Raw genomic sequence first — 21,737 nt, 5'->3', positions numbered from 1 at the left:
AACCATAAATGCATTAAGACCTTTAAACAGAAAACAGCCTCAAGAAAACAGTTGCGTAAAGAAGAAGAGTGTGTAGGGAGGTGTGAGGGTCCTGAGTACAGGCACGGATGCTCTCCTGTGGGTCTTATTCTGCGGTGATTAATTAACTTTCTCACTAAAGTACTTAAGAAGATTCTGCGTCCTAAGGGCATTCTAATTAATTCATTTTTCACTTTGAATAATGTTGTTTTTCTAAAGGGAAGCCACCTGACTACAAGTATGGATGGATTCTTTGAAATCTTTTGGCACTTGGCTTATGTTCTGCCTTTGAATGGCACAACATCAAAATATTAGCTTTAGAACCCCCACACCACCAACCTCTCCTCTTAGAAATTGAAGGCCATCAGCCCTGGAAAGCTACCCCTGATTGGTGATACCCCATTTTCACTCTGACACAAGCTGCTCAGAGTAATGGTGACGTGTGTGTGTGTGTGTGTGTGTGTGTGTGTGTGTGTGTGTGCATTCTGTGTGACCTCACTTGTCTATCTTGGCTTTCCTATTGAACTGCTATTTACTATTCGGAAAGACAGAAAAGGGATCCAAAAAATTTGCCATGTCAGGAGACATACCCTTTGACTTGGAGTTATAATTTAAGATTTTTCAGCAAAAAAAAAAACAAACAAAAAAACACGCCCTCTGATTTGTATGTGTGCATGCATGCGTGTGTGTGTGTGTGTGTGTGTGTGTGTGTGCGCATGCATCTGAGTTTTTATTACCAGGAAAAACTTGTAAATAAAGCTATTTATTTTCTTGCCATTACAAAAAGTAGGAAAAAGGAATATACTTAAAAAATAAATTCCTCTATCAAAGCACAAATGCATTAAGACCGTTAAACAGAAAACAACATTAAGAAAACAGCTCCATAAAGAAAAAGAAGAGTAGTGTGGAAGGGAAGTGTTGGTTTTTTTTCCCCATTAAAATGTATATATCTGCAGTAAAGACATGAGTGATAATGGTAAGGAAAGAAAGTGAGTAAAGCATCACTTTGATTTATTTATGTTCATTTCAGACAAAAAGCTTCTTAGGCATTCTGCTATTTTTATTTCTTCAACTGGGATATTTGGCTGGACTCTTTTAAAATTTTATTTCTTTATTTTGGTTACTCTGTGTGGCATGTGGGATCTTAGTTCCCTGACTGGGGACCCAATCTGTGTCCCTTATAGTGGAAGCAGCGAGTCTTAGCCACTGGACCGCCAGCAAAGTTGGACTTTTTTTCAAATGATAAAAATTGACTGAGTATCAATCTGGGCCATCTGTCACAAGCAAACCAATGAACTGCAAAATAAGGCTGAGTTAGTAACAACTAAAGAACTGAGTCGTCTCAGCCCCAGAGAGGTAAGATAACTCCTCAAACCCTCATCTCATCTCTCTCTCCCCTACTCTTACCCCCCTGCCGTGCATGAATGTGTGCTAAATTGCTTCAGAAGTGTCCGACTGTTTGAGACCCCATGGACTGTAGCCCGCTAGACTCCTCTGTCCGTGGGATTCTCCAGGCAAGAACACTGGACTGGGTCGCCACGCCCTCCTCCAGGGGATCTTCTCGACCCAGGGACTGAATCCGTGTCTTCTGTGGCTCCTGCACTGCAGGTGGGGATCCCCACCCCCTGCCCCCTTCCATCTCTCCTTAGGAAGCAAGGCGCAGAGTGAACTCCGTGGGTGGCAGACTTACCTGTGATGTGGTAGCTCACTTGGCGATTGACGTCAGACGTGTCCCTGTCCCACGTGCTGAGGACGGCGACCACCTCACCCGGGGGGTCGCTCTCCTTCACACTCCCTCGGTACGCCTCGTGGGCAAAGACTGGGGCGTTGTCATTTATGTCTGTCACCCTGACAGACACCAGTGCCGTGGAGGAGAGCGAGAAGGCTTCCCCGAGGTCGGCGGCCACCACGGAGAAGGTGAGCACGGGGTCTGCCTCGTGGTCCAGGTCCTTCAGGGTACTGATCCAGCCTGTGTTGCTGTCGATGCTGAACGCTTCCATCACCTTCTCGGGCTGGGAATCCGCGTGGAGGGAGTAAGTGACCTGCCCGTTGGCTCCCCAGTCCGCGTCCACGGCCCTCACCTGTGTTAGTTTGGTGCCCACCGGCATCCCTTCCATGATGATCGTCTCGTAGTTCGAAGTTTCAAAGACTGGCTTGTTGTCATTCAGATCCAGCACCTTGACGTCTACATCCACCGTGAACACGACGTCCACTTTGTCCAGGGGTATAGTGGCTGCCACTTTGAAGTGAAAAGCTGGGCTGACCTCATGGTCAAGACGCTTGTCCAGCTTGATCGTGCCTGTTTCCTGTTCTATGATGAAGACATTGCCTTTGTTATTTTCCAGCCGCTCCCCATTAACTGTGCTGAATTTGACCTTCTGAGTGGGCAAAATCCTCAGGGTATCCACCGTGCTCCCAATGGCTGTATCTTCTGACACGGTGAAGGAGTACTGAGACTGGGTAAAGGAGGGCACGAAGGTTTCGGGGGGCAAGACGTGGATGTAGACAGGGATGAGCGCGTGCTTCACTGGGATGCCCCCGTCCACCGCTTTGACAAAGAAGGACAGCACCGTGTTCTTCAGCTGGTTAAAATGGCCCTTTGTGACCATCCAACCATTGTCAGGGTCGATTTCCAGGAGGTCAGCCACTGAGACCGAGGCCTCACTATAGAGGGAGTAAGTAATCCTTGCATTTGCTCCATCATCTGGATCCATGGCTTGAACCTGCGTGACCAGGTGGCCCCGTCCGACATCTGCCCTGACGCTGGCTCTGTATTCCACTGTCAGGAACTGGGGGGGGTTGTCATTTTCATCTACCACAATCACCCTCACGGTACAGAAAGTTGTTCTTCCTCCGCCATCGAGGGCCCTCAAAAAAATACTGATGTCTCCCTCCAGAGGGTTTTCCCTATCGAGCCTTTCTGTTGTGGTGACCTGTCCATTGCCATCTATGAGGAATCGATCCTTAGCAAAGTCATTGATGATGGCATAGCTGATCTGCCCATACATCCCCGGGTCCCCATCCGTGGCCCGAACATGGATTACCTTTGTCCCAGCGGCTGCATTCTCTCTCACTTCAGCTACGTAGGTGCTCTGTGAAAAGGCAGGGCTGTACAGGTTGGCCCCGAGGACCCTGATATGCACCTGGGCGGTGCTTGTGAACAGCCCATCAGAGACCGACACGTTGAGACTGTACAGAGGCTCCATCCGCTGCTTGCGGTGGTTGGACAGTGTAATGATGCCACTCTTGCTGTCCATCAGAAAGCTGGTCCGGTCGTTCCCAGATAAAATGCTGTATTCCAACCGGTCAAAGTCAGCGCTGTCTGCATCGGAGGCCTGCACACAGGTTACAAAGTGGCCCCGGGGGGCTAGTTCACTCACATATGACTCATAAATGAGCTGATTAAAGACTGGAGGGTTGTCATTTACGTCCGAGATGTAGATGTGAACCAGGACCTCGCTGCTCAGTGATGGGAAGCCATTATCTGTGGCTCTGACTTTCAAAGTGCAGTGCTGCACCGACTCGTGGTCCAGCATCCGTGCAGTCAGGATCAAGCCGCTTGCGCTATCTATGTGAAAATAATCCGTGCTGTTGTAAGTATCCTGGACAATCTGATAATGGACCATTTTATTGTTTCCTGAGTCTGCATCAGTAGACACAACTTGTAAAACAGGTGTCCCGATGAGGGACGCTTCTGATAATGTTGTATTGTATGTGGGTTGACTGAAAATAGGGGGGTTGTCATTCACATCATTAACAAGCAGGTCAATGGTAACTTCAGCCCTGGCCCCAGTAAGGGCATCACTGGCTCTTACTGTCAACTTGTAAGCTGATGCCATTTCATAATCCAAAGGGCTAATGACTTTCAGGACCCCAGTGTCAAAGTCAATGTTAAATTGTTTATACAGATCCCCATCAATAATGATATATATGATGCCTTGGCCTTCTGGACTTGTGGCATTGATGCTTAGAATGGGTGTGTCCATGCCAATATCTTCATTGACAGATGCTGTGTAAAAGGGCTTATCAAATACAGGCATCGCTTTGTTGACAATAGTGATGGGAAGTTCCACGGATGTGGACAAAGAGGGTTTTCCACCATCTCTGGCTAGGATGGTGACCCCATACTCAATGTTGGACAAGTCTGAGTTGAATGCTTCTTTTAAAATAACATTCCCTGAATTAGGGTTAATTTCGAAGTGGCCATAGTCATCCTGTAGGACATAGGTCACTTCCCCATTTGCACCTTTGTCTTTGTCAATGGCCGTCACTCGGTAAATCAGAGTGCCAGGCTCCGCGTCAACCTGTACGGCCGCGTAGTAAGGGAGACCCACAAAGACCGGAGAGTTGTCGTTTATGTCTTCGATGCTAACCCTGACCACCACCCTCGCCACCCGCAGATGGTCAAGCTCTCGGCTGGCTTCCACCACCAGCTCATAGAACTCCTGCTCCTCACGGTCAAAGGGAACTCCCGTGGTCTGAATGACCCCTGAGGTAGATTTTATCTTGAACTTGTTTCCTGGGTTTAAGATGCTATATTTTAAGGGCTCATTAAGGCGATTTCCAACTGCATTGACAATGGCAACTTTGGTTATGTTAGTGTTGTTCTCTGAGATGGAGGTGGAGTAAAAGCTTTGAGTAAAGTGGAGGCCGCTGTCCATGGCTTCTTTCACCAAGATGGTGACCATGGATGTACTATAGAACTTTCCATCAGACACCTTCACTATCAGCATATAGTGATCTTTGGAGAGGTTGTTGTTTTTCACGGTGAGCACTCCACTATTTGAGTCAATTAAAAAATGATCCAAGCTGCCTTCCATTAGGCTGTACGTCAGTTCAGGGGGCACCTCGGAGTCAGGATCTGTGGCACTAACTTTCAGAACCTCCACTCCGACATAGGTCGGTAGAAGCAAGACAGTCTCAAACACAGCCTGAGTGAACACAGGTGGGTTGTCATTCACATCCGTCACCTCTATGTTGACTTCAACGGGACTCTCCGCGGTCAGCTGGGGGCTACCACTGTCTCTCACGTGCACGTGAAAATGGAAATGGGCGATGGTCTCATGGTCCAGGTGGGCAATTGTTCTGATTGCCCCTGTGCTGGAGTCCACCGTGAAGAACTTCTTGGCTGTGGACTCCACAATCTGATACACGAGCAAAGCATTCCGGTTGCTGTCAGCATCAGTGGCTCGAATCACCAGAGGGCTGTTATCCACGCTCCTGACAATGCTATTGATAGGGGCTGCCTCGCTGAGGCTGCCTGAATACTGAGAAAAGAGAAACACTGGTGCATTGTCGTTTTCATCAACAATCTGAATACTGACTGTGACATTGGAAGCCATTCCTGCCATGTTGGTGGCCTGGACAATGAGCTGATAAGAGGAAGTCCGCTCGTAATCCAGTGCCTTCCGAGTGGTGATGACTCCAGAATAGGGGTTTATGGTGAAGATCCCATCAACATTTCCATCTTTCACTTCATAAATGAGAGTGGATTGACTGATGGCAGAGATTAGAATGACAGACGTTCCAACATCAACATTTTCATTCACTTCTGCTTGGTAGTCTTTGTGAGTGAACCTGGGGTTAGAATTATCAGACATGGTGACAGAAATGCGCACAATGGCGGTGGCAGACATCGGTGGGGAACCCTGATCCGTGACTTTGACTGACAGGACAAACTGACCCATGGTCGTCATGTCTGGCTCTTTGGAAACTGTGATGATGCCCAGGACCGGTTCGATCTTAAATGTGTTCCCAGTGTTCCCTGCAATAGAGAAATCAACAAGAAAATGAGTTCAAGTGGGTCAGTTTCTGAAGATTCACTCTTCATCTTGAGACTACTTTACATAGCATGACAAATAGAAGCAATTATTTGTTTTCACTCCACCTTATCCTGAAATAAAATGAGAGGCTTCCCTAAAAGGATACTCAAAAGACTTTGAAATGAATTTTCCAGTACATTGTGAATTTCAGACTAGTATCTTCTGAATCCAGGTTAACAAGAAAAACAGCACAGCACTTACGTACTGTCAAACTGGGAAATAAGAATTTGTAGGAAAGACTTTTCTAGCAAGAATGCTCAGGACTTTCTTGTTCCCAGACTGGGCTGGTACATGCCAGTGATACTGGTAAAAAGGCATTCATTCTGCAACATCCTGCCACAATTCCATGTTCTATGCTGTAAGAAAGAAGGTCATAGGAATCACTTCCTAGGGTTAGAACAGTATCACATAATCACTTGCTTTAAGATTATCCCAAAGGTAAGTTTTGCTGCACGGAACTGGTATTGTTTCATATCATAAGGATCAACTTCATTCCAAGGGGGGAGGGGGTTTGCTGCTCAGGCATGGAGAATTCTTCTCAGTCATCATTTGCTTTGTAAGCTGTGAGGATTTTTTCCGAATCCCCTACACTCCAACACACACAAACACATGCACACATGGATGTAACAGTGGACATAAAAAATGACAAGGCAGTTGTTTCAATCTGTAGCCATTCTATTTGCTAAATTTTTGAGAGGTTTCTGGTGAAGTACCAAACTGTTTGTCAGAAGCCGCACTGAAACCTTGAGGCATGAACCTTAGGAGACTGAGAGGCTGTCCCCCGCTGCACACCCTGACATTGCGGGAGCGGAGGGCTCTGCCTCTGAAACAGGCGGGGTGTGACATCCGGGACTGTTGAGGGTGAGGAAAAGAGGAGGAGAGAGTGGGGAACACAAAGTGTGAAGAGCGCAAAGAAGGCGGCTCACAGGTCACGAACAGTGGGAAGTAGCATCCTTCACCACATGGCTTTTCCCTTCTCGTGGGGCTTTCCCTTAGTTCTCAAACAACACACATACTTCCGGGCCTCCATTCTTTTACATCACAAGTTAAAAATCTCAGTTATTCAAATATATCTGAGTTTTTCTTACTTTTTGAAGTTCTATAGTATGGCAACATACAGAGAGTTTAAATGTCATTATCATTACGATAGGCTCCAGGATTGAGGGGGCAGGTAAGTACAGCACTTGTTGAAATATGGAGCTTCCCTGGTGGCTCAGTGGTAAAGAATCTACCAGCCAATGTAGGAGACGTGGATTTGATCCCTGATTCAGGAAGATCCCCTGGAGTAGGATATGGCAACCCACTCCAGTCTGGGAAATCCCATGAACAGAGGAGCTGGGTGGGCTACAGTCTATGGGGTCACAAAAGAGTCAAAATATACAATAAATACAGCTATTTACATACTTCTTACTATGTACTTGTTAATTAAACTTTTCCATGTCTGAAAACAAAAATGTCATGTTCCTATGAAGTCTATTTCTATGTTTGTTTATTTCTCGAGGGGGAGCAAATCTAACAGAGGTAAAGAATTTGATTATGACCCCAAATGTGGATATGCCATCTAAACATGACCATTTCATGATGACAACAAGAAGGTCAATGAGCTCGGGAACAAGCTTGCAAATTTTCAAAGGATGGTACTGTGGAATCGAGTGTGACCCAATATTTGATTCACAGACCCTCACAAGACAGCAGGAATCATTTCACTTCAGCATCTCAGGGGAGGCAAATATAGAGATATCTGCCATGCAGGCCTGAATGATGAATGCTACATCCTCATTATGGGGCCCCACGTGGAGTTTTCAGGTGAGACCTTTCTTCCTTTATGTGAGACCTTTCTTCCTGCAGGCTCAGGACCTAACAGCAAGATACACATGGCAGGGACGAAAGAGGCCCAGCCAGCCTTTGACCCCGCGCAGTGCTGCCCCACCCTGCGGTCCTGCGGTTGCGGATCTCCTTGATACCCACCCCAGGACGCTGTCCAGCGGCCACTGTCTCTCTCTCTTCAGGGCACTGTCCTGCTTACTTGGAATCCACTTCCTGCTTTCTCTCCTCTGCTCTACTTGAATCTTTGGAAGCTAATCTTTGCTTGTTTTCTTGGAATCTATGCCAATGCAGGAGATGTGGGTTCTATCTCTGGATTGGGGAGATCCCCTAGACAAGGAAACAGCAACCCACACCATTATTCCTCCTAGTTTCCTGGCCCATGGCCAGAGGAACCTGGTGGGTGACATCCATGGGGTTTCAAAGAGTCAGACACGATTTAGTGACTCAGCAATAACAACGGCATGGCTTCTTATAGACTTTCGGCAACGGGGCAAAAGCTGTGCTGACGTTACTTACCATTATAAATCTGGTACACAGCACAGTGCCTGGCACAAAAAAGGAGCTCAGTAAATATATGTTGAATGGTTGAGAGAGGTAGATCCAAAAAAGTTGAACTCTCCGTCTGTATCCATCTTGGGGTCTAATACGCTCCCTCCCATCGTAACTTAGCTCTTTCCTAGTCCTGGTCTCTCCTGTACTGCCTTCTCTCCAAGCCACCCGTGAAGCACTGCTGGCCCCAAACGTCAACCCTGAACTAAATATAAGACCTGAAGTTCTGCACTTGATTCTACCTCAGTCCTTTGGGTAAAAACAAAAAGCTTCAGGGACTTCCTTGGAGATCCTGTGGCTGGGACTTCAAGCTCCCAAGGAAGGGGCCCAGGTTTGATTCCTGGCCGGGGAACTAGATCCCATGTGCCACAATGAAAGATCCCTCAGGATACAACCGAGGCCTGGTGCAGCCAAATTTATTAATTAATTAAAAACAAAAAAGCTTCCGTAGTTACTTCAGGCCAGGCAGGGGCTAGGAAATGTATTGCTGTTGTTTAGTCACTCAGTCGTGTCCAGCTCTTTGTGACCCACGGACTGTAGTCCACCAGGCTCCTTGTCCATAGCATCTTCCAGGCAAGAATACTGGAGTGGGCTGCCATTTCTTTCTCCAGATCTTTCTGACCCAGGCATGGAAACCGAGTCTCTGTGTCTCTTGCATTGGTAGGCAGATTCTTTATCATTTAGCCACCAGGGAAGCCTTAAATATGGACTACCAGTAAACAGAGTGAATCTTGCTTGTTGAGGTTTGTGAGAGTACTTAAATGAGTTGAGTTGGGCATGACTTAGCGACTAAACAACAACAACACTTTACACCAAACTCTCGTTATTTGCTTCAAAGTCCTGAACTAGCTGGGATCTGCCTGTCTCCTACCATGATCTGCAAAGAACCTTGGCTTAACCAGAACCAGTCCAGGTCAAGCATAGGTCTGTCTGTCCTGTAATTCTCATTAGCTTTTTACACATCTAATCAAAGTTTATTCTTTGAGATATGAAGCATGCCTTGGGGTTTCTGGAAATTCAAGTGTTCTGTATAAAAGAAATTTTAAGGGAAAAAAAAAAAACTTTCCTCCCTAGCTTTATTTGAGGAAATGACTGAATTCTTTCTCCATGTTTAGCACCCGGCTACAGTCTTTGGAAGCTGAAAGATAAACAACGCAGAACTTTCAGCTGGATGGTAAATTACCCTTAAATTACTCTTTGAGAACCCCCAAATTGGTTTTGAAATTGTCTGGTTATCTGAGGGGAGAAGTAGCAACCCTACTGACAAATATAAAAAACAAGGAGACACACGGACAAATGCTTAGAAGATGTTAAGAAAAGTAGAAATAAAACCATATACCTAAATGATGACAATGACATAAAAGAAGGTATATGCATAAATAAATGAGGAGAAAAGAAAAAACACACATGATTAGGGAAGAACTATAGAATGACTATAAAGAGTTATTGAATTGCCACGCTTCCAGTGGCAGTATTTAAACAATTATTTTTCAAAGTTTCCCTGTATTATTTGTGAAACTAAAGGAACAAGGACTCAATAACAAAATCATTAAAATGGCCTGTGATAAACAAGAAATGCAAAATAGCATTTTAAAAAAAGTACTATCAGGCTTGGCCTTCCCAGGTGGCACCAGTGGTAAAGAACCCACCTGCCCATGCAGGAGACAGAGGAGACACCGGCTTGATCCCTGGGTCAGGAAGATCCCCTGGAGGAGGACACGGCTCCCCACTCCAGTGTTCTTGCCTGGAGAATCCCAAGGACAGAGGAAACTGGTGGGCTACAGTCCACAGGGGCACAGAGTTGGACACGACTGAAGCGATTTAGCACACATCTACACACACACGCACTGTCAGGCTTTAGGCTGAAAGGAAACTCTATGGAAAATTGGAAAAGAAATGGACAAATTCTCTTGGGGCACCTGGCTGTTATGAACCCATGTCTTTTCTTGTTTTTTCTTTCTTTTTTTTTTTTGATATAGAGTTTACACAGACTCATGTAAAATGTCAGTGTCTAATACAGGAAATAGTTTTATACTGTCATTCAATAGAGGGGCTATTTTTACAGAAGGTTGTTGGCTTTTTTTCCTAAAAGTTTTTAGTCCAAAGTTATCATTCTAGCATTCATATTTTAATTCAACCAGTCTCAAAAAATGCTCCTTATTTAAATCAAGAGAAAGAAGCCTTTCCAGTGCTAGCATGAAAGGAGACAGCATTTGGCATTATGCACGACAGACATAATGTTGCAGAATATTTTGGAAATATGTGGCTTGAGTGTTCAAAGAAGACAGAACAGGGAAGGGAAAATCGAGCAGAGAAGGATCTTTGTAATGTTTAGGCTTACAGTCTTCTCCTCACTTGGACATTTATCTCTTCTGTCATAAGTGTTTTCTAAGTGTCCATCTGCAGACCATCAGTAAACTAGGGTCTTGCCTTCTAGATATCAAAATTGAATTTTTAAAATACTCTCAAGTTTTAACAACACAAGAGCCTGTATTTATTTATCTGTCAGGTTAAGCAGGCTGTTGAGTCCTTACCCACTACTCTGCTACTCATATCACCTCCAATGAAGGGAGTTTGTGCTAACTAGGGTGTGAGGGGTGTAGGCATTTTTGAAGCCCACAGCCCAGCTACTGACAAGTAAACAATGATCTTTAAGATTCAGTTCACAGAACTGTCTGGCAGCCCTCCTATGATGGGAGGCTTTGGTTATTTCAGTCTGAGGCCACGGGCTTGTTGACCCATCAAAAAAAGCCACAGAGTTTATTATGCAGTCTTCTCTCTTCTCCATTCCAGAAAAATCTGAGATTGAACACAATAAAAGGAAACTCTTTCTTTGCTGTCAATGATGGAAAACATATTACTGAAATGCCAAGAACTTAATACAACCATCACTGAGCAAATAGGGCAGTTTCTTGGCCAAAAAATCCATTTGGAGACATGCCAGTGGTAACTATGAGAATTTTACACGGTGATAAACACTACTGAGGGTCCAGTGCCATGCATGATGCTGCCGTCTGCACCAGCTCTCACCTGCTTCTATGGTATACATGAGTTCTGCATTTTCCCCTTTGTCTTTGTCCAGAGCCGTCACCTGCAGTACAGCTGATCCCAGAGCAGCCGATTCAAACACAGACGCTTCATAGAGTGGGTTGGTAAAATAAGGGCTGTGATCGTTAGCATCTTCCACATTCACAATGACTCGGGCCAAGTTTCTTCGATAAGGAAACTCCTGATCTCTGACCTTGAGGCAAAATACAAGAAGCAATAGGACTAAAATCTTTAAGTTGCAAAGAATTCACATGGCTCTGCCTACAGTGAAATCAAAATGAAATCATGCACGGGAAGTGCCTGACCCATTCCCAGGCCGAGGAGCTTCTCAGTAACTGACAGTGCTTCTAGCAAGTGGGGACGCTGATTGTGAACACGGTGAGCGCTGGGGCCACTTTGGATTGCTCAGCATTAGCTTGGCCTCTGGCCTGTGTCCAGTTCGTGCTTGTGGAACTGAAGCCCGACTATCACAAACACAGCACTTCCCTCTGGTCTCCCTCACCCAGCCCTCTGTAATTTGCCTGAACAGTTGCTAATGGAATGGTGGATGGAGGCTCTTCTAAAGGGGAAACTGAAATGTGGAAGTAATGAATGCAATGTAGGCACTGTCATTCATTCATTCATTCAACAAACATTTATTATCATCTGTTATCTCTTAAGCCCCAGGATGGCCCCAGGTGTTTCAGCACTGATTAGATACAGTTCCCGCCCTCAGCAGTTGACTAGGGAATGCAAACAAGTAAGTAGTCAGATAAAAGGCAAAGAGATAAATGTCAAAATATGAGTAAGCAGTAAGAAGAATGTAGCCTAGCTTACAAAACCAAGTAGAAGTGGTATAATGCTGGGGGAGGTGGTGTGTGGCAGGTATTTCAGGCAAGAGGAACCAACGTAAATAAAGGTCCAGAGCTAAGAGAGAACCCTAACCACTGGGAAGATGAACCAAATCTTAATTTCTAAAATGTGACACTCCCACACTGCGACATGCCAAAGAACCTTGCCTGACTGCTTTCAAGTTTTCCCTGGTTTGCACATGGCAGAAGCTTAGTTCAGTTCCATTCAGTCACTCAGTCATGTTCGACTCTTTGCGATACCATGGACTGCAGGATGCCAGGCTTCCCTGTCCATCACCAACTCCCAGAGCTTAGTAAAACTCATGTCCATCGAGTTGGTGATGCCATCCAACCATCTCATCCTCTGTCATCCCCTTGTCCTCCCGACTTCAATCTTTCCCAGCAAGTCAGTTCTTCGCATCAGGTAGCCAAAGTATTAGAGTTTCAGCTCCACCATCAGTCCTTCCAATGAATATTCAGGACTGATTTCCTTTAGGATGGACTGGTTGGATCTCCTTGCAGTCCAAGGGACTCTCAAGAGTCTTCTCCAGCACCACAGTTCAAAAGCATCAATTCTTCGGGGCTCAGCTTTCTTTATAGTCCAACTCTCACATCTGTACATGACTATTGGAAAAAACATAGCTTTGACTAGATGGACCTTTATTGGCAAAATAATGTCTCTGCTTTTTAATATGCTGTCTAGGTTGGTCATAGCTTTTCCTCCAAGGAACAAGTGTCTTTTAATTTCATGGCTACAGTCACCATGCAGTCACCAAAATCATCTGCAGTGATTTTGGAGCCCAAGAAAATAAAGTCTCTCACTGTTTCCATTATTTCCCCATCTATTTGCCATGAAGTAATGGGACCAGATGCCATGGTCTTAGTTTTCTTTTTTTTTTTTTTTTTTTTATCATTTTAGGTATGATTTTATTAAGATTTTCACAGTTATAAGCCTCCTTGCCATTATTTAGATTAAAAAATTTAAATTCAAGTGGTAGCAACTTATAGATGAGTAATTTTTGCATCTTATATATCTTCTGGTTTTCTACATGAGATGATTTTATGTACAAACTACATGAAAATAAAAGCAATTTGGGCAGATCTTTTAAAAAATGTTTAAATAAACATTATGATTTAACAAACTCTGCTAAGAACTGTCAAAAGAAGTAAGAAATATGAACACTTTTTAATACTACGTGTGAAGTAGTTTCTCCTAGCGTGAAGTCAAAATATATTAGTGACTCAGCACTGTGACAGCCAGCACACTGGAGATTAGCTCTTCTTTTTTTTTTTTTTTTAATAGAAATTCTTTTATTTTTTTTTTTCTTTTTTAATTTTTATTATTATTATTTTTTTTTCCCAGTGGGTTTTGTCATACATTGATATGAATCAGCCATGGATTTACATGTATTCCCAATCCCGATCCCCCCTCCCACCTCCCTCTCCACCCGATTCCTCTGGGTCTTCCCAGTGCACCAGGCCCGAGCACCTGTCTCGTGCATCCCACCTGGGCTGGTGATCTGTTTCACCATAGATAGTATACATGCTGTTCTTTTCAAATATCCCACCCTCACATTCTCCCACAAAGTTCAAAAGTCTGTTCTGTGTTTCTGTGTCTCTTTTTCTGTTCTGCATATAGGGTTATCGTTATCACCTTTCTAAATTCCATATACATGTGTCAGTATGCTGTAATGTTCTTTATCTTTCTGGCTTACTTCACTCTGTATAATGGGCTCCAGCTTCATCCATCTCATTAGGACTGGTTCAAATGAATTCTTTTTCATGGCTGAGTAATATTCCATGGTGTATATGTACCACAGCTTCCTTATCCATTCATCTGCTGATGGGCATCTAGGTTGCTTCCATGTCCTGGCTATTATAAACAGTGCTGCGATGAACATTGGGGTGCACGTGTCTCTTTCAGATCTGGTTTCCTCAGTGTGTATGCCCAGAAGTGGGATTGCTGGGTCATATGGCAGTTCTATTTCCAGTTTTTTAAGAAATCTCCACACTGTTTTCCATAGCGGCTGTACTAGTTTGCATTCCCACCAACAGTGTAAGAGGGTTCCCTTTTCTCCACACCCTCTCCAGCATTTATTGCTTGTAGACTTTTGGATAGCAGCCATCCTGACTGGCGTGTAATGGTACCTCATTGTGGTTTTGATTTGCATTTCTCTAATAATGAGTGATGTTGAGCATCTTTTCATGTGTTTGTTAGCCATCTGTATGTCTTCTTTGGAGAAATGTCTGTTTAGTTCTTTGGCCCATTTTTTGATTGGGTCATTTATTTTTCTGGAATTGAGCTGCAGGAGTTGCTTGTATATTTTTGAGATTAATCCTTTGTCTGTTTCTTCATTTGCTATTATTTTCTCCCAATCTGAGGGCTGTCTTTTCACCTTACTTATAGTTTCCTTTGTAGTGCAAAAGCTTTTAAGTTTCATTAGGTCCCATTTGTTTAGTTTTGCTTTTATTTCCAATATTCTGGGAGGTGGGTCATAGAGGATCTTGCTGTGATTTATGTCGGAGAGTGTTTTGCCTATGTTCTCCTCTAGGAGTTTTATAGTTTCTGGTCTTACATTTAGATCTTTAATCCATTTTGAGTTTATTTTTGTGTATGGTGTTAGAAAGTGTTCTAGTTTCATTCTTTTACAAGTGGTTGACCAGTTTTCCCAGCACCACTTGTTAAAGAGGTTGTCTTTTTTCCATTGTATATCCTTGCCTCCTTTGTCAAAAATAAGGTGTCCATAGGTTCGTGGATTTATCTCTGGGCTTTCTATTCTGTTCCATTGATCTATATTTCTGTCTTTGTGCCAGTACCATACTGTCTTGATGACTGTGGCTTTGTAGTAGAGTCTGAAGTCAGGCAGGTTGATTCTTCCAGTTCCATTCTTCTTTCTCAAGATTACTTTGGTTATTCGAGGTTTTTTGTATTTCCACACAAATTGTGAAATTCTTTGGTCTACTTCTGTGAAAAATACCGTTGGTAGCTTGATAGGGATTGCATTGAATCTATAGACTGCTTTGGGTAGAATAGCCATTTTGACAATATTAATTCTTCCAATCCATGAACACGGTATGTTTCTCCATCTGTTTGTGTCCTCTTTGATTTCTTTCATCAGTGTTTTATAGTTTTCTATGTATAGGTCCTTTGTTTCTTTAGGTAGATATACTCCTAAGTATTTTATTCTTTTTGTTGCAATGGTGAATGGTATTGTTTCCTTAATTTCTCTGTCTGTTTTTTCATTGTTAGTATATAGGAATGCAAGGGATTTCTGTGTGTTAATTTTATATCCTGCAACTTTACTATATTCATTGATTAGCTCTAGTAATTTTCTGGTAGAGTCTTTAGGGTTTTCTATGTAGAGGATCATGTCATCTGCGAACAGTGAGAGTTTTACTTCTTCTTTTCCTATCTGGATTCCTTTTACTTCTTTTTCTGCTCTGATTGCTGTGGCCAGCACTTCCAACACTATGTTGAATAGTAGTGGTGAGAGTGGGCACCCTTGTCTTGTTCCTGATTTCAGGGGAAATGCCTTCAATTTTTCACCATTGAGGGTGATGCTTGCTGTGGGTTTGTCATATATAGCTTTTATTATGTTGAGGTATGTTCCTTCTATTCCTGCTTTTTGGAGAGTTTTAATCATAACCAGCTCTTCAACAAATGCTAAAGGATCTTCTCTAGACAGGAAATGCAGAAAGGTTGTATAAACGTGAACCCAAAACAACAAAGTAAATGGCAACGGGACCACACCTATCAATAATTACCCTAAATGTAAATGGGTTGAATGCCCCAACCAAAAGACAAAGATTGGCTGAATGGATACAAAAACAAGACCCCTATATATGCTGTCTACAAGAGACCCACCTCAAAACAAGAGACACATACAGACTAAAAGTGAAGGGCTGGAAAAAAGTATTTCATGCAAACGGAGACCAAAAGAAAGCAGGAGTCGCAATACTCATATCAGATAAAATAGACTTTCAAATAAAGGAAGTGAAAAGAGACAAAGAAGGACACTACATAATGATCAAAGGATCAATCAAAAAAGAAGATATAACAATTATAAATATATATGCACCCAACATAGGAGCACCGCCATATGTACGGCAAACGCTAACAAGTATGAAAGAGGAAATTAATAGTAACACAATAATAGTGGGAGACTTTAATACCCCACTCACAACTATGGATAGATCAACTAAACAGAAAATTAACAAGGAAACACAAACCTTAAATGACACAATGGACCAGCTAGACCTAATTGATATCTATAGGACATTTCACCCCAAAACAATCAACTTCACCTTTTTCTCAAGTGCACACGGAACATTCTCCAGAATAGATCACATCCTGGGCCATAAATCTGGTCTTGGAAAATTCAAAAAAATTGAAATCATTCCAGTCATCTTTTCTGACCACAGTGCAGTAAGATTAGATCTCAATTACAGGGAAAAAATTGTTAAAACTTCAAACATATGGAGGCTAAATAACACGCTTCTGAATAACCAACAAATCATAGAAGAAATCAAAAAAGAAATCAAAATATGTATAGAAATGAATGAAAATGAAAACACAACAACCCAAAACCTATGGGACACTGTAAAAGCAGTGCTAAGGGGAAGGTTCATAGCATTACAGGCTTACCTCAAGAAACAGGAAAAAAACCAATTAAATAACCTAACTCTACACCTAAAGCAATTAGAGAAGGAAGAAATGAAGAACCCCAGAGTTAGCAGAAGGAAAGAAATCTTAAAAATCAGGGCAGAAATAAATGCAAAAGAAACTAAAGAGACCATAGCAAAAATCAACAAAGCTAAAAGCTGGTTTTTTGAAAAAATAAACAAAATTGACAAACCATTAGCAAGACTCATTAAGAAACAAAGAGAGAAAAACCAAATTAACAAAATTAGAAATGAAAATGGAGAGATCACAACAGACAACACTGAAATACAAAGGATCATAAGAGACTACTACCAGCAGCTCTATGCCAATAAAATGGACAACTTGGATGAAATGGACAAATTCTTAGAAAAGTATAACTTTCCAAAACTGAACCAGGAAGAAATAGAAGATCTTAACAGACCCATCACAAGCAAGGAAATCGAAACTGTCATCAAAAATCTTCCAGCAAACAAAAGCCCAGGACCAGATGGCTTCACAGCTGAATTCTACCAAAAATTTAGAGAAGAGCTAACACCTATCTTACTCAAACTCTTCCAGAAAATTGCAGAAGAAGGTAAGCTTCCAAACTCATTCTATGAGGCCACCATCACCCTAATTCCAAAACCAGACAAAGATGCCACAAAAAAAGAAAACTACAGGCCAATATCACTGATGAACATAGATGCAAAAATCCTTAACAAAATTCTAGCAAACAGAATCCAACAACATATTAAAAAAATCATACACCATGACCAAGTGGGCTTTATCCCAGGAATGCAAGGATTCTTTAATATCCGCAAATCAATCAATGTAATACACCACATTAACAAATTGAAAGATAAAAACCATATGATTATCTCATTAGTTTTCTTAATGTTGAGTTTTAAGGCAGCTTTTCCACTCTCCTCTTTCACTTTCATCAAGAGGCTCTTTAGTTCTTCTTCACTTTCTGCCATAAGGGTGGTATCACCTGCATATCTGAGGTTATTGATATTTTTCCCGGCAATCTTGATTCCAGCTTGTGCTGCATCCAGGCCAGCTTTTTGCATGATGTACTCTGCATATAAGTTAAATTAGCGGAGTGACAATATAAAGCCTTGATATACTCCTTTCCCAATTTTGAACCAGTCGTTTTTTCCATGTCCAGTTCTAACTGCTGCTTCTTGAATTGCATACAGACTTCTCAGGAGGCAGGTCAGGTGGCCTGGTATTCCCATCTCTTTAAGAATTTTCCACAGTTTGCTGTGATCCACACAGTCAAACAAGTCTCCTTTGGCGTAGTCAATAAAGCAAAAGTAGATGTTTTTCTGGAACTCTCTTGCTTTTTTGATGGTCCAACAGATGTTGAGCTTGTGAGATGAGAGCAATTGTGTGGTAGTTTGACATTCTTTGGCATTGCCTTTCTTTGGGATTGGAATGAAAACTGACCTTTTCCAGTCCTGTGGCAGAAGCTTGCAACTAATCAATTCTATAACACATGATTTTGCTATAATTGTATGTAGCATTAATCCAATGTGTGCTTTTTTTCTTGTTCAGGTGTAGATCCTCTAACTTCAGAGAGGTTTGAAGAAATTAGAAAATCTACTGAGAAAGGCCCTACCCCTTACCCTCCCTTCAGATATAAGGGGAAGGGGGGCGGTTTCAAAAATAGTATCTGAAAGGAGTTCAGCAAAATGACTAAAAGGGCTTAGCTTGGAGAAAGGCAGCATAAAGGAGTTGCTTGCTCTAAACAGTTACATAAATGATAAATGATACAGGGTGAGCACACTGAACTCTGAGTTATTTAAGGAAAGAATGAACAGACATGGCTTGAAGAATGGTAAGAATGGTGTTAGTCACTGGGAGGGGATTTCTGTTCCTGAAGAGATACATGTAAATGCTAGCCAATGAGCATGCTAAGTTCCCTGTCTATAGACCAGCCTGCCCCACCTAAGGACCAAGCTGGACTCTGTATTTTGGGATTATTGAAATCTAGGTCTTTTCCATTCGAATGTCCAAGGGTGCAAGGACTTTGTCTCTTTTATATCCTCAGTGCCTAGAACAGAACATAGTACACAGTGGGTGCTGGAGAAATATCTGTTCAATGAATGCACGAATGAGCAGCCAGAGGAAAGCATCTCATGAACCCGAGTCCCTCCTCCATTCCCCGCACTCTCAGCTGGCAGCCACAGCCAGTGCCACGGCATCCAGCTTTCCTCTTGCCCAGAGAGGTTTCCAGACTTGGAAAGAAGGAGCAGCACTTACTGCAACATTACTTCAGCTGTTCCAGAACTGACAGCACCTTAGTGCATCTTAGAGTCAATCTACAGAAACTAAGTCTCTGCCCTCCTACCCAGTCTTAAGGAACTCAGGGGTCTCTGACAGGTGGTAGCTGGGAAATTGCCCAGGGGGCTCTTGGGCAGTTAAAGGGACAGGTTTTAGGTCATAAACAAGTGTGTTTTCTTACTAATCTTTACTTCTCATTTATGCAAACTCATCGAACTTTGCTTTAAAATGAAAGTGACTTCTACATAATTTGGAGACCATATGAACCCAAATTTAGACTTATTTCTACAGGCTTTGGTGAGTTCTGAGATCACTTTTGTGAGCCAGTATTTATCGCTAGGTCCAATGCCAGTGCAATAAGTAATAAATCAGTCCTCTAAATGCTTCTAAGGACTAAGGACTGTACAGGTCAAATAAATGATTACCCTTGTGATTATCTTCTCAAGGAACTTTTAAACTTTTCCACCAAATCTTTTGGACACGAACCAATACCACAGCCTCGGAGATTTATGGAAACACAGCCTGTTCCTTCCCTCTCAAGTCAGGCTGTCATGAGCCTTTACTGTACAGTTCCTCTAATAGTTCAGTTTGGCAAAAATAGGGAGTCACTACCTAACAATAGTAATTCCTCGCTGAAGTGAAAAGGCAAGAATGAAGGCAACCCTGCTGTGAAAAGATCACATTCACCACTACTTACAAAAGTCAACGGCCCTGCCCGCCTGGCGGCTAAGGCGTGTGCCTTAAGCAGGTGCTTCCGCTAGGAGGGCATTAAGCAGTCTGGTCCTACCATTACGTGCAGGATGTGCTTGTCCTGTGCCTCATGGTCCAGCCTCTCGGCCGTGTAGAGGACGCCAGAGCTGGGATCTATGCGGAACTTCCTCATGCTGACCGAGTCGATGCTGCTGTGGACGCTGTAGCTCAGCTTGTGCTTCTCGTCCCTGTCTGTGGCTTCAATCTGCAGGATTTCGGTATCTGGAAGCACATCCTCGGAAATGGTCACATCGTAATTTGGCTGAGAGAATTCTGGGCCGTTATCATTATTATCCAGCACTTTGATAAATACCTACAGTTAAAAGAAGACAAGAGTGATGACCGATGCCAATTTACTCACTGATAATAAAAGAGGCCCCCTCCCTCTCTCTTCCCTCTGTGTCCTTGGATCCCAGCTTCAAACAGCTGTTTTAATAAGTAGGGAGATTCTTATGAAAGCGTGCTGTCATTAGAGATTCACAATAAACCAGCATTTCACATTAACAGGAATATAAACTGTAAGGAGCAATATTCTCACTATTAACTGAACAGATGAGATGACCCCAGGAGGATGATCATTCCAGAAGATTATCTGGGGCGCAATGTAGGACATCCCAAGGTGACCTCAGTTTGTTACACTCCCATCATCGCACATTCTGGTTATGTGCTGTTACTGCTCTAGTGTGGACTTGACGTGGAGGCAATGACAAGATAAGCAACAAGGAAGAGGCTAAGGAAAAAGAGGAGAGCACAGAGGTGGTTCTCCTTCAGAGAGGTGTCTACCGGGGAGCATGGTGCTAATGCCAATGGCAGCTAGAGCCCAAAGGTCCCAAGTTGTTTCTCTTTAGGAAGCATTTTGTTTCCAAACTCTTCAGGAGAATTTTATAAAAGTCATGGCTGGATGAACCCTTTATTCATCACTCAGCTTTGGCAATGATCAGTTCATGACTAATCTTGCTTTATCTTTACACCTGTTCATTCCCATCTGCTCCCTTGTATTATTTTGAAGCACATCCTAGCCATCATGTAATTTCAGTGTACATCTCTAAAAGACAAGGAGTCAAAGTAAACACACACATATCACACATAATCACACACACTCACAATACCACTACTGCATCTAAACAGAGAAAACAACAATTCCTTAGTGTCTTTAAATATTCAGTCGGTGTTCATACTTCTGTAATTGTTTTTAATGAGGTACATATGCTTGTGTACTTGTGAACGTATATTTTCATAGTTCCTTTTAACCATGATGTGCAAATAAGGCACACGCACTGTACCTGATTAATGTCTCCTGCAGGCATCTCTTAATCTGTAGCTTCTCCCCCCACTTCTCCCTTGCAGTTTTCATGTTGCTGTTGTTGTTAATCAAAAAGCTGAGCTGTTTCTTCTTTTGTTCCCATAGTCTGAATTTTGCATATTGTATCCCTATAGTTTTGTTTTACATGTTCCTCTGTCCCCTGTATTTCTTATATCGGCAGTTTTATGCAGAAGACTTAATAAAATTCCCATTCAATTTCCTTCTTCCTTTTCTTTTTTTGTTGACAAAATTGTGTATTTCCATCTGGAGATACATAATATCTGGTTCTCTATCTTATTCTGTGATACTGGCCGCTGATGATCATGACACATTAAAGTGCAAAACAGCACCATTTTAATTCTATGATTTCTTCCTCAATTATTAGCTAGAATAGTTCTAAAAAGAAACTTCTCTTTAATTATTTGGTTACTCTGAAGTACACTTCATGTAAGGGCTTTCTCAGTGGCTCAGCAGTAAGGAATCTGCCTGCAATGCAGGAGGTAGGGATTTGATCCCTGGGTCGGGAAGATCCACTGGAGGAGGGCAGGGAAACCCACTCCAGCGTTCTTGCTTGGAGAATCCCATGGACAGAAGAGGCTGGTGGGCTACAGTCCGTGGGGTCGCACAGAGTTAGGACATGACAGAAGTGACTTAGCATGCAC

General features: G+C 42.8%; 1 protein-coding gene across 2 annotated transcripts in view; it reads right to left on the bottom strand.

The window, feature by feature from the left end:
- Nucleotides 1–21,737, bottom strand: part of FAT3 (FAT atypical cadherin 3) — a 622,988-nt gene that overhangs the window by 109,859 nt on the left and 491,392 nt on the right. For both annotated transcript variants that reach the window (XM_061120597.1, XM_061120607.1), the window contains exons 7-9: nt 19,810–20,085; nt 11,247–11,457; nt 1,709–5,782 (exon numbers count right to left, since the gene is read on the bottom strand). In XM_061120597.1, coding sequence (XP_060976580.1) covers nt 1,709–5,782; nt 11,247–11,457; nt 19,810–20,085 — 4,561 coding nt within the window. The remainder of the gene's footprint in view (nt 1–1,708; nt 5,783–11,246; nt 11,458–19,809; nt 20,086–21,737) is intronic.

This window comes from Dama dama, chromosome 2, assembly GCF_033118175.1.
Source record: "Dama dama isolate Ldn47 chromosome 2, ASM3311817v1, whole genome shotgun sequence".
NCBI lineage: Eukaryota > Metazoa > Chordata > Mammalia > Artiodactyla > Cervidae > Dama > Dama dama.
This window is presented reverse-complemented; position numbering and strand designations above follow the sequence as displayed.